The following is a 15,355-nucleotide window of genomic DNA, read 5'->3' on the forward strand; positions in this document are numbered from 1 at the left end:
TCAATTTTAATAGATTTCAGACCAGAAATAATATCTACGGCTGAAATGTGTTAGTTTCTAAAAACTCTTAAAACTTCGCATAATATTTAAGAAGGATTATGCAAATTAAGAACTACAATAGTGCTCATTAAAAATTTATTAAAAATTGCATCATGCAAATTGCTATAATGCTTCACTGCCGACAATGCGATCACTAATTTCCATGCAATAGTGTGAAAAAAATAATATTTTACACTGAAACATGTGTTAAATATATTTTATATAATGAATATTATAGACTTTTTAATTTTATATTTATCTAATTTATTTACAAGATATCTAAAGCTGAAATATTGGTGGCTTAGGCTAGAGGTCTTACAGTTCATAAGTCTTTAGAAAATACAAAGAAGTAATTGTAATTGTAATGTTATGTTTTTGTTGTTGAAATTTTGATATTTTTTTTTTATATGCTTAAAATATGAGTATTTGTATCATGATATTTCAAGTTAATGTTCGTTTAATGAAATAATTCAACCAATAAGTTCCTAAACATTACGAAAACCAAAATGGAATTTCACAGGCAAAGATGGGAGAACAGACACACCCAGGGCCTACGTGAGTTTCATCTACGCAACGTTTTCCAGTGTGCAATAGTTGACCATAGATAAATGACAAATAGATTTAAGCTTGTGAAACGACACAAGTAAAAATGTCATATCTTTAGTATAATACGTTTCTCTTGTGTTTTTATTCTTTTATTGTGTTAATTGCTATGAGAAAATTTCTCCCGCACATAAATCCAAGACAAAGACTCCAGATACAGTTTGGGTAATTATCACCTCGTTATACTCGATTGTTTGAAATAGTTTTAGGGCCTAACTTGCTTGGTTTATTTCTTTCCTACCGGCAATTTATCACTGCTTTAATTCAATAGTTTGTCGCGTGAAATATGCCACAGGAAATATGACCAGAACTTCCGCTAGCGATATCCTGTATTCAAATTACCAACGCTCCCGTCATTGTCATTTCCTTTCCACAATCATCCTGCGTTGTGTTTTCAGTTCGGACTTTTAATAACAGAGTATTTCAAGCGAATATAAATTGCTTCTCTTTCTCCCGGCTAAAAATTGGAATTTATGAGTACCGGCATTGTAGTATTCTTATTCTAACCAAGTAAATCACATTTTCCGTAGTCGATTGGTACTTTAGCTTGGGATTAATAATGCACGAGGCACGACAGCCACGTACGTCTAATCACGCGAAATAGTTAATGAAGGCCTTTCGATTAATGCATTCCCAGAGGGCACGTGCACGCCACGCTAAAGCGATTAAATTGTGTTACGTGGTTCTGTAGCAGCGAGGCGCAAATTTCCGTAGAGAATTGACGCCTTTCGACAGCTCGCTTGTCATTTTAACCCCGAGAGCTTGTGTAGTTTCTTCGATTACCACTTCAAGCATCCAATTTTCACAGCGATCTTTCTAGACTGTCGACTAGAAGTAAAGTAATTAATTTTTTCAGGGTAGTCCTAGTTAGTCAGACTATGCCTCATTCATTCAATCCATTTCAATTTCTATTTACAAAAAGTGTCACGTGACCGGATTTCTGCTCCTATTCTTCCTACCACGTTCCAAGTGAGCGACTCGTATTTCAAATTAAAAACTGTCTAATAAAACGACTTGGTAATTTGGTAAGGCATGTAGAAGGCGCCCTGTAGTCCTTATCGTATATTCACGGCGATTTTATCAAGTCACGCGCTGTCGAATCGAGAAGTCTATTTCCCAGTCTTAAATGCATACCATCTTAGCAAGAAAGCATATATATTGTATTGAATTGTTTCATTTTCAATTTAAATAAAGAAGTTGATCAATCGACTGTCTACAAGAAAAATTGAAATACATCTTCGGTGTTTTTGAGATACATTTTTATGGATCCATAAAGCGTATGGTACGTAGACATACAAATAAAATTCTCGGGAATATATCGGATAATGAAATATATAAATCGATTGTTAAACGACGTGTTGGAATTGATTGCTGTGAACCAGTTTATCTGGAGGCGCCCGTCTCGCCACATAATAACACTCAGTTCGACTAACTACGGCTTCTAATAACCCGAGGCTCTTCCGTAATTACCTCCAACCTATCGTATTCTCCGTAGTTTGCTGGCATTTAACTAGCACGGCGTGATCTCGCTTAGGGCATAACGACTACTGGGATTAAAGGCATTATCGTTAACTGTAAAATCTCGCTATAAACCTATTGGCTTTTTATACACGATACTTTCAACCTTATTTTATCGCTCGCTGTTCACATTAAAAATCGATCGTGCATTATCTAGCATATAAATTGTAATCGCTCGTAAAAAACGACTTTAGAAATGCATACATGATAGGAATCTTCATTTGGTTTCAAGTTTATTTCTATGACTGAACATCCTGATCTGGATTATTTATTTATTTTTCTTAGCGCTAAGCATTGCTTCCAGTACGAAGCAGTTGTAATTTTTACAACGTAATTACTTTGCGGCTTCTTTCGCCTAAAGATAAAATCGTAAACAAAAAACGCAGTATTTGTGATGCGTTTTCACTACGAATTTGTGAAGTTTTAATAAGTGAGTGAAAACTGGCGACACTATTATTGTCAGTAAGTGACGCATGGCTGTCTTTATTTATCTTATCGTAATCTCATCTTTACACACGGTCGAAACCGGGCTACGGATGGCGGCACACAAGAGGATATTGGCAAACCTCTCGACTGTCAATCAATTCTAACAACGCGAGTGTAAGCTGGCCTCACACGTTCTCAACCCACTTTACACAAACACAATCCCAACAATTGATTGCATATCAATAGCGAGTGGTCTCGGCAAGGCGTATGCTGCAACATGTGCGAACTAAATGTGTCATAATTTTAAGAAATTCAAACACTCTACATCCACCCTAGAGCAAAACATGTGAAATATGTTTTTACATACCAATTAACGAAACGAATAGACACAAATCTGCAAACTCCCTTGAACCAAGAATCATAATGATTAAGTTTTTCTTCAAAATGCAAGTTGACTAATTATTCGCTTTAGCTGTCAGGAAAAACTTTATTGAATCGTTCCTCAAATTTCATAGTCGAGTTTTTCCCCTGTTAACCTGGATAATTCCTGGGTATGAATACTATCAAGGTTAGAACTGTTAGTCTGAATATTGTCTAGGTTAGAACCGTTAGTCTGAATATTGTCTAGATTATAACTGTTAGTCTGAATATTGTCTAGGTTAGAACTATTAGTCCGGATACTGTCTAGGTTAGAACTGTTAGTCCACATACTGTCTAGGTTAGAACTGTTAGTCTAAATATTGTCTAGGTTAGAACTGTTAGTCTGAATATTGTTTAAGTTAGAACTGGCAGTCTGAACATTGTCTAGTTTAGAACCGTTAGTCTGAATACTGTCTAGGTTAGAACTGTTAGTATGAATATTGTCCAGGTTATAACTGTTAGTCTGAATATTGTCCAGGTTAGAACTGTTAGTCTGTATATTGTCTAGATTAAAATTCTGAGTCTGGATACTGTCTGGATAGGAACTGTTAGTCTGAATACTGTCTAAGTTAGAACTGTTAGCCTGAGTACTGTCAAAGTTAGAACTGTTAGTCTGAATACTGTCTAGGTTTAAACTGTTATCATGTATACTGCCTAGGTTTGAACTGTTCATACGATATAATAGCTTGACATTGTAACTACCAAACCCACAACACAGAATCATCCATTTCAACCAATCCATTCACCAACTACTACGGCTACAAACAACTACCTAGTTTGCGATATCAGTCAGCATCCATTAACATATCATCTACCAAACAACCAAGAATTATTGGAATTGTGAAGAGGCCACAAGTATTGGAGCCGAAAATGTGTGATATTTCTCGCTAGCGATACCATCTAAGAAGAAACAATTCTAATCACCATGCAAAAGTACTGACGAAGATATTATGACCTTTGTGTCGGCGGACATGCTATATAGCTTATAGAATTCAGTGCACTGAACTACGATTGGCATTTCTTTTGTTTGATACCATCGTTCATTTGAACAGATCAATTCTTCTGGGAGTGCTGGAAACGGTTCAATAATAGAATAATAAAATGATTACAGAGACAAAATGATTTCTGTATTAATAATCGATTAATTGATGAATTAATAAAACACGTGTCCATTTTACCACGATCATACCTGTATTAAACTCGCTTGAAATTGTTTAATATCCGTCAAAATGTGACTTTTATGGTCAAAGCCTTTTAATTCATCTGGATAATCGATGTTTCGAACTGATTTGTTTTAATAAAAGTATAGTTTGGTGATGGTATGTTTTTTTTTATTGCAAATATTAATTGTAATATTTTTGATTGGGCGTGCACAGCATTGAGGTAATAGACAGGTGCAGAACTCAAACTTTATTAGGTTTTGTTTGTTAGTATTATGAAATCACGTAACCTACCAAAAGGATGGTCGCAAAAGGCAAAATAATGCGGTTACTTGTTAATGTTAGAAGCATAATCAGATCTACTTTTAGAATTGTTCTCAGAGCGGATATTTTTAATGACTAAGGCTATCACTTCCAAATAAACTCATCAGTTAAACCAACTAATAGTTTATATTTTTGATTCCCTTTATAAAGTGACAAGCTTTTCCTTATGTTTCACACTTGAAATGGTTCTATCGGTGTACCGAAATTTAATTTCTTGCATTGATTACGATTGATTGATGAAAAGTAATTAGTTCGAAGCTTACACAATCTCTTATCAAACTCATGATAGCTACTTTTGACACTCGGCAGCCAGGGAATGAATGTTAGAAAGCTTGTTTGTAAAATTAAAAAGATGCTATTGTTTGCGTCGACTCCGAATTTCATTACTTTATGTATGTACCATAATTGTCTGAAAATTTTCAAGTGTTGTCAGTAATTCGTATGATACACAATAAATCGTAAAGACAATAATTTTTGGATGTTCATGTTAAGAATTACTTTTTTGTTGCGTGATTGAAACTGAAAAAAAAAAATTCTGAACACATAGCACGAATTTATCCGATCTACGACGGAATAAATTGTGCAATTAGAATTCGAATGTTCAGACAGATTGGATTTAAAAAGGTTACTTTGAAATGTAACATGAAATTGTGCATGATTATATTCGCCCTAGTTTAATGATTATTCAGGAAGCGACGGATACAATAGAATTTCAATTTATATGATGTACGCCCTGATAATTGTCGCTAGGTCATGAATAATTGATGAAATAGTAAAGAGCATGGCTCAGTGAAATATTGTGTATACTATACTAGAACATTAATAACGCTTTGTCAACCCAATATGTGAAATAACTTGGATAACGTTATCATAAAGTATGATATTATTCTTTATAAAACGTTTTTTTATAATTCAAACACTTTAAAGTCTAAAAATCAATAGTTAAAATAAGGCTGTAAATATCTCCTAAAATTGTCAAACTTGGCCAAACAATATGTCAATTAAAGGTGTTAAAAGGATGTCATTTCCGTTTTAACTGGATTAAGTTTCGCAGCTCGTGTTAATCTTCACGCATCGCCGCTAAATTAGCTAATATTAACTCTTAATGCACCACAGAACTGTACAACTCGTAATCACCAACTACGAAAGATTTTCTCGCTATTTCGCATGACGAAAAGTTAAAACATAAATCTTATGACATGGAGATTTACTTCACTGTTTCTTTAGCAATAAATAATAACAATAATGCTTAGTAAATCTAAAGAAATGGGGAGATCCTGATTGACGAACATCGACGGAGATAAACTGTTATAATTGTTATTTATGCAAGGGTGTTGATGCAATTTGCTTGGATCTAATGAGAGTTAAGACTATTAAGCTACTATGTCCGTTTAAAAAGTAATATGTATAGATCTTTAAAAAAAAAAGGTACTGCCAGTATCGAACAAATATATTCAAAATAACGGGTTTATAGTAATTACATGGTCAACAATGTTAATTGGCAATATGTAATATATTTTATATTTTTCATCTAAAATTGCTCAGAATATTCATGATTACGTTGAATGGGTTCCTGAAATGTGGTGTCTTTTGATCACAACTGACAATCAAAATAATTTTATGTTACCTTTTATGTTCTAGATTGAACGATATTCAAGTCTTCATGGATATTTGAACACGGATATTTAGAACCGAGGAGAATTTCAGTCCAATTTCTACGAGTTTAAGGACGTAACCTGGTTCAATTCATAGTTTTACGATAAATAACACGTTTCAACTATTGAGATACAGGACATGACTTACCAAAGTTGAACTAGTACGACAGCCCTCACAATCACAAACAGTTGGATGTACTGACAATATTCCTTTAGCTAACAATAATTTCAAACTTTTTCCATGATGCCTGATAGACCTCTTCCAATCCTTGGCAGTTTCTCTGCCGGACACATACTGGAATTCATTGGGCGATAGCCACGACCCTTGAAAGTATATACACGGCCCTTTACTGCCTTGACAGAGTTTAGATAAGTATAGTAGAGCTTTATTTTGTCCACATTCCACTTCTAAAATCACTTCACCATCCTTAATAATAGGTTTAATATATTCCTCGGCGTCCTCCGCCATCGTAGGCTGGGGAGGCACTGTCACAGTTCCCGTTGTTTTAGATCGCTCCTCACTAACGGAGTTCACAGAAGTTTCTGAAGGTCCCTCATTATTCCGTACTGGTTCTTTCTGTGGGTGGTCTTCCTTTTCCTCCGAGCTTTCACCCGCCGCTAACTTCCCCATAACTTTTTCAAACTATCTTCACTGTTAAATCATACAAAACCACGCCTTCTTGAAATCAAAAACAGTTTTTGTGCAACAAAGTCAAAGCGTGAACGTGCATCTATAGTGTAATGAGAGCGAATAAAACTCACTCATTGATATATCCGTTGAAAGCTCGTTGGGTATTTTCAATAGTCGTAGCACGCGTTCAACTTGTCAATGAGGAATACAAACGTCGACTAACGATAGCTGTTAGAGGGGCTATTAGACACACTCGTTCGCCACAGCTTGGATTTATGCTGATAGACGGTGATTAAACGAGAGACAAAACTATGAAATGAGAGCGTCCGAGCGGCAAGATCGTGGCGTGAACAGCTATTCACTGATCAATCAATACAAATAATTCCGCCGTGGCCCGCCCTTATCATACTTCACGTAGCTTAGGGCTCGTCACGGAAACACTAATTCCACACGGCTGAAGTTCAATACTTATCGCCAATAAAGAAAATATTCGAGCTGAGCGTGGTATGCACGACTTATACTGAAACTTAATACGGTAGTAATCGGCAATAGCCTGACGACGGTAATGAACTGGTTGCGTGCGTGTCTCGTCTTACCACTTATACGGAACTTTGGTGAAATGAGTTGAAATCCGACAGAGCACTTGAAGACCGGGGATATTGTAGTACAGTTTGTTAATAGAACAGTAGAAAAGTGAGTTCACGTAATACCCCTACCATATTCTTCTACTCCATTCAAGCGAATGGAAGGAAATTGACAATCGGACTAAAAGGTTACCGAATGAGAAACAATCCACCCTAAGGCGCTATCACTTTGTTAGGCCATCTATTTTCCGCTTGTACGCGATCAATATTGAGCTAGGTCGCGCTCTAATCATCTAAAAGACGCCGACTCGAAAAATTCTTTAGATAGAAAGCACGTTTACAAGCGAGACGTATCTCCGACACACTGAATTAACGAGAGACGCCTTATTGAAAATTTTGTCATTTGGCGTGAATATAAAACAATTTTACGTGATCTAGCTATCTTTTGGTGGCGAATATCTCTGACAAACCTCAACACTCCCTCTTCACTTATCAAGATTAAAGGTAGCAGTTATACGTGAGGTAAACCTGTTTGAAAACGATAATAGGTCGGTGGAAAGAGTTTAAATATTACGGTCGTGGCTGCGAAGGGAAGACAGCGGATGATTAAATGAAATTTATGACCGTGAAAGGCGTTTTCAGCATCAGCACACCACAATTAAATCCATTCTGTACTCGACAACCTTAAATATCGACATTCGTCGGATATGTTAAAATACCAGGCGACAACCGACTATATATCGAAGAATTTAACGAGTTTTATCTTTCGATTTAAGATCACCTCGACTACCGATGAAATAAGGAGGTATTACGCACTTTTATTGATAAGTAAGTGTTAATGGTAGATAATAAAGCAGATTAAACCTTGGGTACGCCTCAAATTCATTCGTGGTATTTACATTTCATATCATGTAGTGGCCGATTTATATTTACTGTGCAACGTATTCAGTGTTTTGAAGTATTGATAATAAAACACTTTCCCGACATAAAACTAAATATTTTATAACTTTTAAATTCACTCTCCTACTATGGTAAATAAACCGTTGGACTTCACAGCAGGAGATCGTCTTCACCGGAAATTAGTCGTTCAAAGACGTCACTTAATCTACCTCCCAATTTCCCATTGAAGGCTGCAATGTGAAGCCTCGGATATGAGCAAGAATCAAAGCCCTAGCAATAGTGAATATGATCCATTATGGCTTGCCAAGACGGAGACCTACATACTGTTCTGGTGAACTCAATGTATGGCGTGATCTGAATTATAACAGATATAACAAAAGCAGAGCTATCTCGACTCCAAACAAACGGGACAAGCCATTCGCAAAGTGGAACCAACTACCGTTTCATTGTACACAAATCATGACTGAAGATGTTTCTGATCTCGATTGGTGACGCTATGTTTATATTGTTTTAGTTTATTGAAGGAAACTCTTCCAATATTTCCCCCAATCAATTGATTTGACTCGTAGAATGGAATGCATATTATGATGATACAGAAGAATGGCTAATGACCACATTGTTGAATATCATACATATATATCATGTACATCATCATCATGCGGTGTCAAAATTAAAGTCATATTTAGTTTAATAATAAAAATAGATGGTCAGATGACGAAACTGCTGATAATCACACCGACTGTAGTCTTGGGACGAAACACTCAGTATAAGTTGTGTGGAAAGTTCTAAACCTGGAACAACACTATTAAATAGAAATAGAAATGAAAAGGCATTGAATGTAGGGGAGGGAAGTTTTTCCGGCACCATGTACCATTCAAAACGTAACCGAATAAAACGAAATCAAAGTTTGGCTTCAATGAGAAACGAGTTAAATCTGAAACGATTAAACTTTATATTTCTGTATCAACGCAGCAAAAAATGTACCAAAAGGTCCAACTTCAATAGAAGCCATACACTCCGTGTAGCGATTCAACACAGTCAAACTTGAATACGGCTTTAATATAACAAATCTGGAAGGTGCATAGGATGATCATTATAAATCCCGACATCCGGTTTATGTGATATAAAATATCTGTAGGCAGTGCCTGGGCGAACAACTGTACAAGCCGTATAATAACTCCCAGATGCCAATTACCTCCGTAGATTATTTATGTTCTACGGCTGCTAAGATTCAAAGTTCGTACGACCTGGTCTCGGCGTGCGAGTCGCATGGTTCATATAGCACGTGCAGAAATCAAATACTTTTGACGAAATTCGTAGCATATGAGCCACGATATCATTTACTGTGTAGTAACACGAACATTTGCACGACATACGGTGGCAAGGCGTCAGGAATTTACCACACACTTCTAGTCAAGTTCAGTTTGGAATTTCAAATAGTTTCTTTTCTCCAACAAAATATCATAGGTTGAATTTTCTATCTTACATACGAGATAGTTACCGTCGATAACGTAGAATCTATGATGTTTTTACTAATATTTATGTGACTGTAGCATTGTATTTCAAAGCCATTTCAAACAAACTGATAACAATAGCGGGAAAGAAAATATTTTTACTCGCATTTTACAATGACTAATTGTCTGCAATTGAACACGATTTTCCTCTGAAAATGAATTACCAAAGCAGTCAAGATCACGTTTCTTGGAAATTAAAGCCAGAATTTAAATGACCTGGGATATAACACATATCGACAATCTATCAGCTAACATTCCAACGTTTGTTCAGTTTTTAAAAAGTTTGCAGTTTCTCCTTTCTACCATGGCTTTGGTGCCAAAATGCAAGAAACATTTCAAATGGCTAACATTAAATACTGCACGACGTTGCAAGTCTTCATTTGCCACATCAGGAGCTGCAATGAGAGACATTTCCATTCTTTTTCTAAATTGTTTTCCGTCAATAATGATCAGATATAGTGAACTGGAATGGCTAGCAAGGAAAGGATTCAGCGAAGAACTTGAGACCAATGTCATAAAAGTTGTACCCCACTAAAGATTCCTGATGGAATTCTGGTGAACAATTTATGAAATTAAAATTTAACGTAGGAGATAAAAATGAGGTTAAAAAATTGTAAACGAACGTCAATGGTATAAATATGATAAGTTGAGCTCTTATCGCACATTTTATCAGATAATTAGTAATCAATGTATACTTTCTACTTATTCAGCCATCAGAAATCGTTTACCGCCAACAGATTTCAATTCTTCTACGTGACGAAACGAACACACCCCATCAAGTACGTCATATTTTATGCTTTAAACCCAATAACAAATACTTATCAATGGTGCGGCAAACATCAAACGAGACATTATAATAAGCGTATTTGACGTTGGATCGTCTATGCTGATCACCTAAATATGTGTTACTTAGTAGCTATAGAAAAGTTTGAACTAACAAGTAGGGATTTTACTTACTAACATCCCAATTAAATTAGTCGCTATTTGAATTCGACCGACAGATAAAGATAGTTCACTTCCTAAATCCAGCTTAACAGGGTTTTGAAATTGTGCCTGCTGGCGCATTAAAGATCAACTAGTATTTCCGCTCACGTCTCATTATTGTTAACAGAAGAACAGAAGCAATCTTTGAAAATGGCGATTGTTATTAAAATCTATCGATTGATCTTAACAATCTGTTTATCTCAGCTCAAAGAAAGAGAATATGATCGCCAGTCTACTACTACAAATTTCTGCTGTAGTCGTTTAAAACGCAAATGCATACGCAAAAGCTTCACTTACTTATTTACCAACATTCAGTTCATGTGAAATATGTACTTCACGCATCTTTCGTTCATTATTTTCTATATGTAGCATAGGCCGAAACATCTTGATCGCTATTTATAAACTTGGTCGGTGGGTGTATAGGAAAAGCTAGGCCCTGTTTTGTGGAAATGTTCCCTTCGTATGAAGGTGCGGGTGATGCTAAACCTATTTATTTATATAGGATCAGCCAAAACCAGATATATTCGGAAAGATAGATATTCCAGACAACTTACTGTCAAAATATCTATCACAGGCTAGAATAGAGGCAGATGTTTCGGACTACATATAGCACATACATAACCCCTGTCATATAAATACCCTTAAACCCAATCCGCTCTACTGTTTCAATACTGATTTATGCTTATCTGTAAAACAAAACTCTATTTTTAGAGGAAGTGTTACCCCAGTAATAAGGGTAAATGTTTCTGCGTCTTGGAATTTTCACCGCAGCAACAAGTTAAACGCAATATATCTAAAGATTTAGAATATGTACGGCTCACTCTGTGACCGGACATGTCATTCTGTGACATTTCACCATGTACCATACAAGTCATAAACCTTAGGGTACTAAGAGTAAATTGCGTTCATTTTATTGTATCAAGGCCAATTAGTACTTCAAGCAACTATAGGAAACTAAAGGGTAACTAGTTCAAGGTATATGTAGTTGCTTATTGCGTACTTTAAAAGCACATATTACAATATGAAATATCAAGGCTGAATGGTTAAATGTGCTCCCAAGAATCTTTGAAGGGTTGACGACACCATTTCCCCAGTTTTCATACTGTATATTTGATGACCAGTCAATACTTTACTTACAAATTATGAATACCGCTCATCAAAATAAGTTTTACAAAAAGATGAAAACAACTATATAACCTACACGACACCAGAAGTCTTGGGAATCTCTTTACAGGAGAACAGAGAATCCAAAGCCTGAATAATTCGCTCTATTAAGCAGCTTAATTTCTATAATAAAGTCGGCAGCCAACAGCTTATCAATAAATGCTGGAGAGAATTACTGGTTCGGGCCTGGTATTCTTCAATCGTGAAATAACCACGACAGCGTCCGAGACGAACAAAGACAAACTAGTTTAATAAGACAGAATTGACGTGGCTAGAACGGCATCATGGTGAGGTAACATCTGCGAGCGAAAATAAATCGTCTCTGGGCTACAGAATTCGATCCGCTAGCTCGGGTTTATTCAAGTTTGATAATTTCGTTTTTATAGCTGTTCACGACAGAACTTATGCATTTTCCTCTCCAGTCACTTCACGCACAAGTGCTTTCGCCTAATTGCTAGAATTTCATTTGCCAGCGTAAATTGTTTATACAATAACCTTGGTCTGATATTACCATTACACTGTCTGTCAAAATACAATCTAATCGTTTCTCTCTGCTTCTCGAAATAAAATCTGGTCCAATATGGTGAAGGTTTGTCGACGATAACATGACGAGCTGAGCAATTTGTATGCTAATTGTGCAACTGTCGGTTTGACGCTACATTAAAGACGAAGTGAACCGACTCTAAATACATCCGGCTCTATCTACAACTTTCAATTAGTTCTCAAAATTTAATTCCCTCTCTTTTAATATTTTGAGAATTTAATAAAGTACGACGAAATTAAATCCTCGATAGGAAGCCAAAATTGGATGGAGATCAAGAGGTGATATTTCCATATTATCTTCGCCACACACAAGGCAATCTAATATGAGATTCGCTCGCTGTTGTCATTGTCACGGCTTCGATTTTTAATTGTCATACAAAAGAGGAAACACTGATATTCGGAAGTAAAAAATACATCTAATCCAAGTAACCAATTTCAGACCAATGAATAACTGTCATGGGTTCGAATCCCCTTCTCGTTATAAAAAAAGTTCTATCATGCTCATAGGATAAAGAATTATAGAAATTATAGGAATCTAGAAGTTCATATATTCCAAATCACATGCGAGTTAACTATAATATCCACATTTGTAATAAAGAACCTTATTGCTGTTTATATTTAATGATTAAATTCTGTTTAGTTTATTGTTATTTGTATTGTGTTGTTCAAAATTAAATATGGCGTTATTATGTATTGGCAAATCTATTTGAAAACTAAATTTGTTCGTTATGGTAGGATATGTTCATCTAAAACAACCGATGTGTCTTAGAGACTAGGTTTGTAAAGCCTGATGACAGTAAAGTTACAATGAGAGGTGAGACCTTCTTTCTATTTATTTCTATCTTTGAGATGGTAGATGATATGAACAATTGCAATCAACTGTTTTTGGCATGGATTGATGTACCGTGAAATATGCCCCAAGCCTCTACAATTGTGAACAGCCTTCCTTAGCTTCTTCATTAAGTCATCAATCCCAGGTGTAAACTCGGCGACCTAGAAGTTGAGAGATATTATTGAATTCACTTGGTTAGATCAACAACTAACGAGTCACACTGTCATTCAACTAATGATTTCCTTTCCGAATTTCACTCATAACACGTGACTTGCATACTTCTAGCGGCTCAAGGAATGCCAAGGAGGCCAACAAAAGGACGCAAATCTTTTTATTTACCTTCATTGTTTACGTTTGAAGCTGAGATGAGGTGTAATTTGCTGTCCGACTATTTAGAATATGAGGCCATAAACGATTTTAGAATTTCTGATCAACACTTTGTTCATGATGCAAGACTTCTTGGTGTGTGTTCTCCCCCAAAATTTTACTCTCCAAATCGATATTGGGAAGACGGTATTTTTCTTTAAAAATGTCATAATTTTGAGGCACTTTTCTGCAGGTGGGAGAAAAGAGACTCGAACAAGACCAGCATAATTAGTCCAAATTCCATGCTAAATACGCCCTAATGAACATATTAGGTTGAAATGATTACAAACAATTTGTTTTAACTGTACAAGCCAAAGTGAAAACTCAACATCGTTCAACATACGAAAAGGTACTTTTTATTTTCACTTTATTCATATTTTAGACAATCGCGTCAGACGGAATACATCTCCTTAGTCGTAACAAAAAATCGTAGATCGATATCGGTCCATCGAGTTGAATATAAAGCTGAAGTAATCATAATTGCAATAGATAATGGTGAAAGCAACTCGTGGATAGTACGAGCGTGTCACCTCATGTTACTGACATTACAGATGTTTTTAATTGGATTTTCAATTAAATTTTACGAGAACATAATGAACATTGTTGAAATATTTGCTCGCTATATATCTAACTACCCTTTGTGACGGTAACCTAGCTAAATTATTACACCATGTTGTTTGGACATCTAGGGTTAAATTGTTAAAATTTAAAATTTACTGACGTTAGCCATGCGTTAACATCTTTTTGATTCTCGCCGCATGTCGCCATTTTCAAATGTTTGTTAATTTTTGCGGAGATTCTAGTCGATAAGCCCTTGACGACTGTCAGTTATCGCGTCGTTGAACACGTGGTGTCGATTTTCCTCACAACGGTAACGCTACACTGCTTGCTTTCTCTCGCCCGTAAATCATGGCAATAACTGAACGTCTGAATAGTGGTAGTCTGCACCACTGATCTTGATTAAAAGTGGCAGGATTGCCTATTTGTTATCCATTACTAAACAAAATAGAGCAATAGACGGCCATCCAGGCTCGTATTTCACGGTTAACGGGTTAAGAAAGGATCTTTTATACAGCTTGTTAACAACGAAATCGAGACTGGCGGGCCAAACGTTATTACGACTTCTTTTATGTGAATTTTTACATACGTAACACGAAGTCAGGAGACGGAGGGTTATATGTCTGTGTGAAATATAAAAGAGGAGTTTGTAGGTTATAATATATATGTAAATTTGTGAAGAACAGTAGACATCAAGTTGGAATAAAATACTGTTATCAAAAATAGATTTATTTTTATCATATTACGGTAAAGAGAATCAATGATCTTTATCAAGCATCTTTTTACTCTATAAAGCCTTTCATCTTCATATCTCATACCAATATACAGATAACATTTAGTCCTTCACATTCTATAGTAAATGTTGCAATTTAACTTGTACGACATCGCCATCTTCCGAACAATAATCACCGATTGAGGCCGATGACTACCATAGATTGGTTTACAGGCAATTTAAGATGGAACCCGTTTCGTAAAATTGATTCCACATTTGAGAAAAAAGCCGGGTTTTCGCAAAAGTCAAGATTATAGTTCTAGATTGCCAATTTTTAGAATCCGTATTACTTTTTAACAGACAAGTCACGCTCTTTGGTTTTCGGAAATAGAGGATGGTCCAAAATATACTTATATTTACGG

General features: G+C 35.8%; 1 protein-coding gene across 1 annotated transcript; it reads right to left on the reverse strand.

The window, feature by feature from the left end:
* Positions 1–3,088: 3,088 nt before the first annotated feature.
* Positions 3,089–3,679, reverse strand: LOTGIDRAFT_106929 (hypothetical protein; the record flags this gene model as incomplete). The annotated part of the gene is made up of 2 exons (XM_009063887.1): positions 3,089–3,300; positions 3,343–3,679. 2 exons carry the CDS (start codon positions 3,677–3,679, stop codon positions 3,089–3,091), a joined length of 549 nt encoding a protein of 182 aa, XP_009062135.1.
* Between the last annotated feature and the right edge of the window lie 11,676 nt (positions 3,680–15,355).

Source organism: Lottia gigantea, assembly GCF_000327385.1.
Source record: "Lottia gigantea unplaced genomic scaffold LOTGIsca_6, whole genome shotgun sequence".
NCBI lineage: Eukaryota > Metazoa > Mollusca > Gastropoda > Lottiidae > Lottia > Lottia gigantea.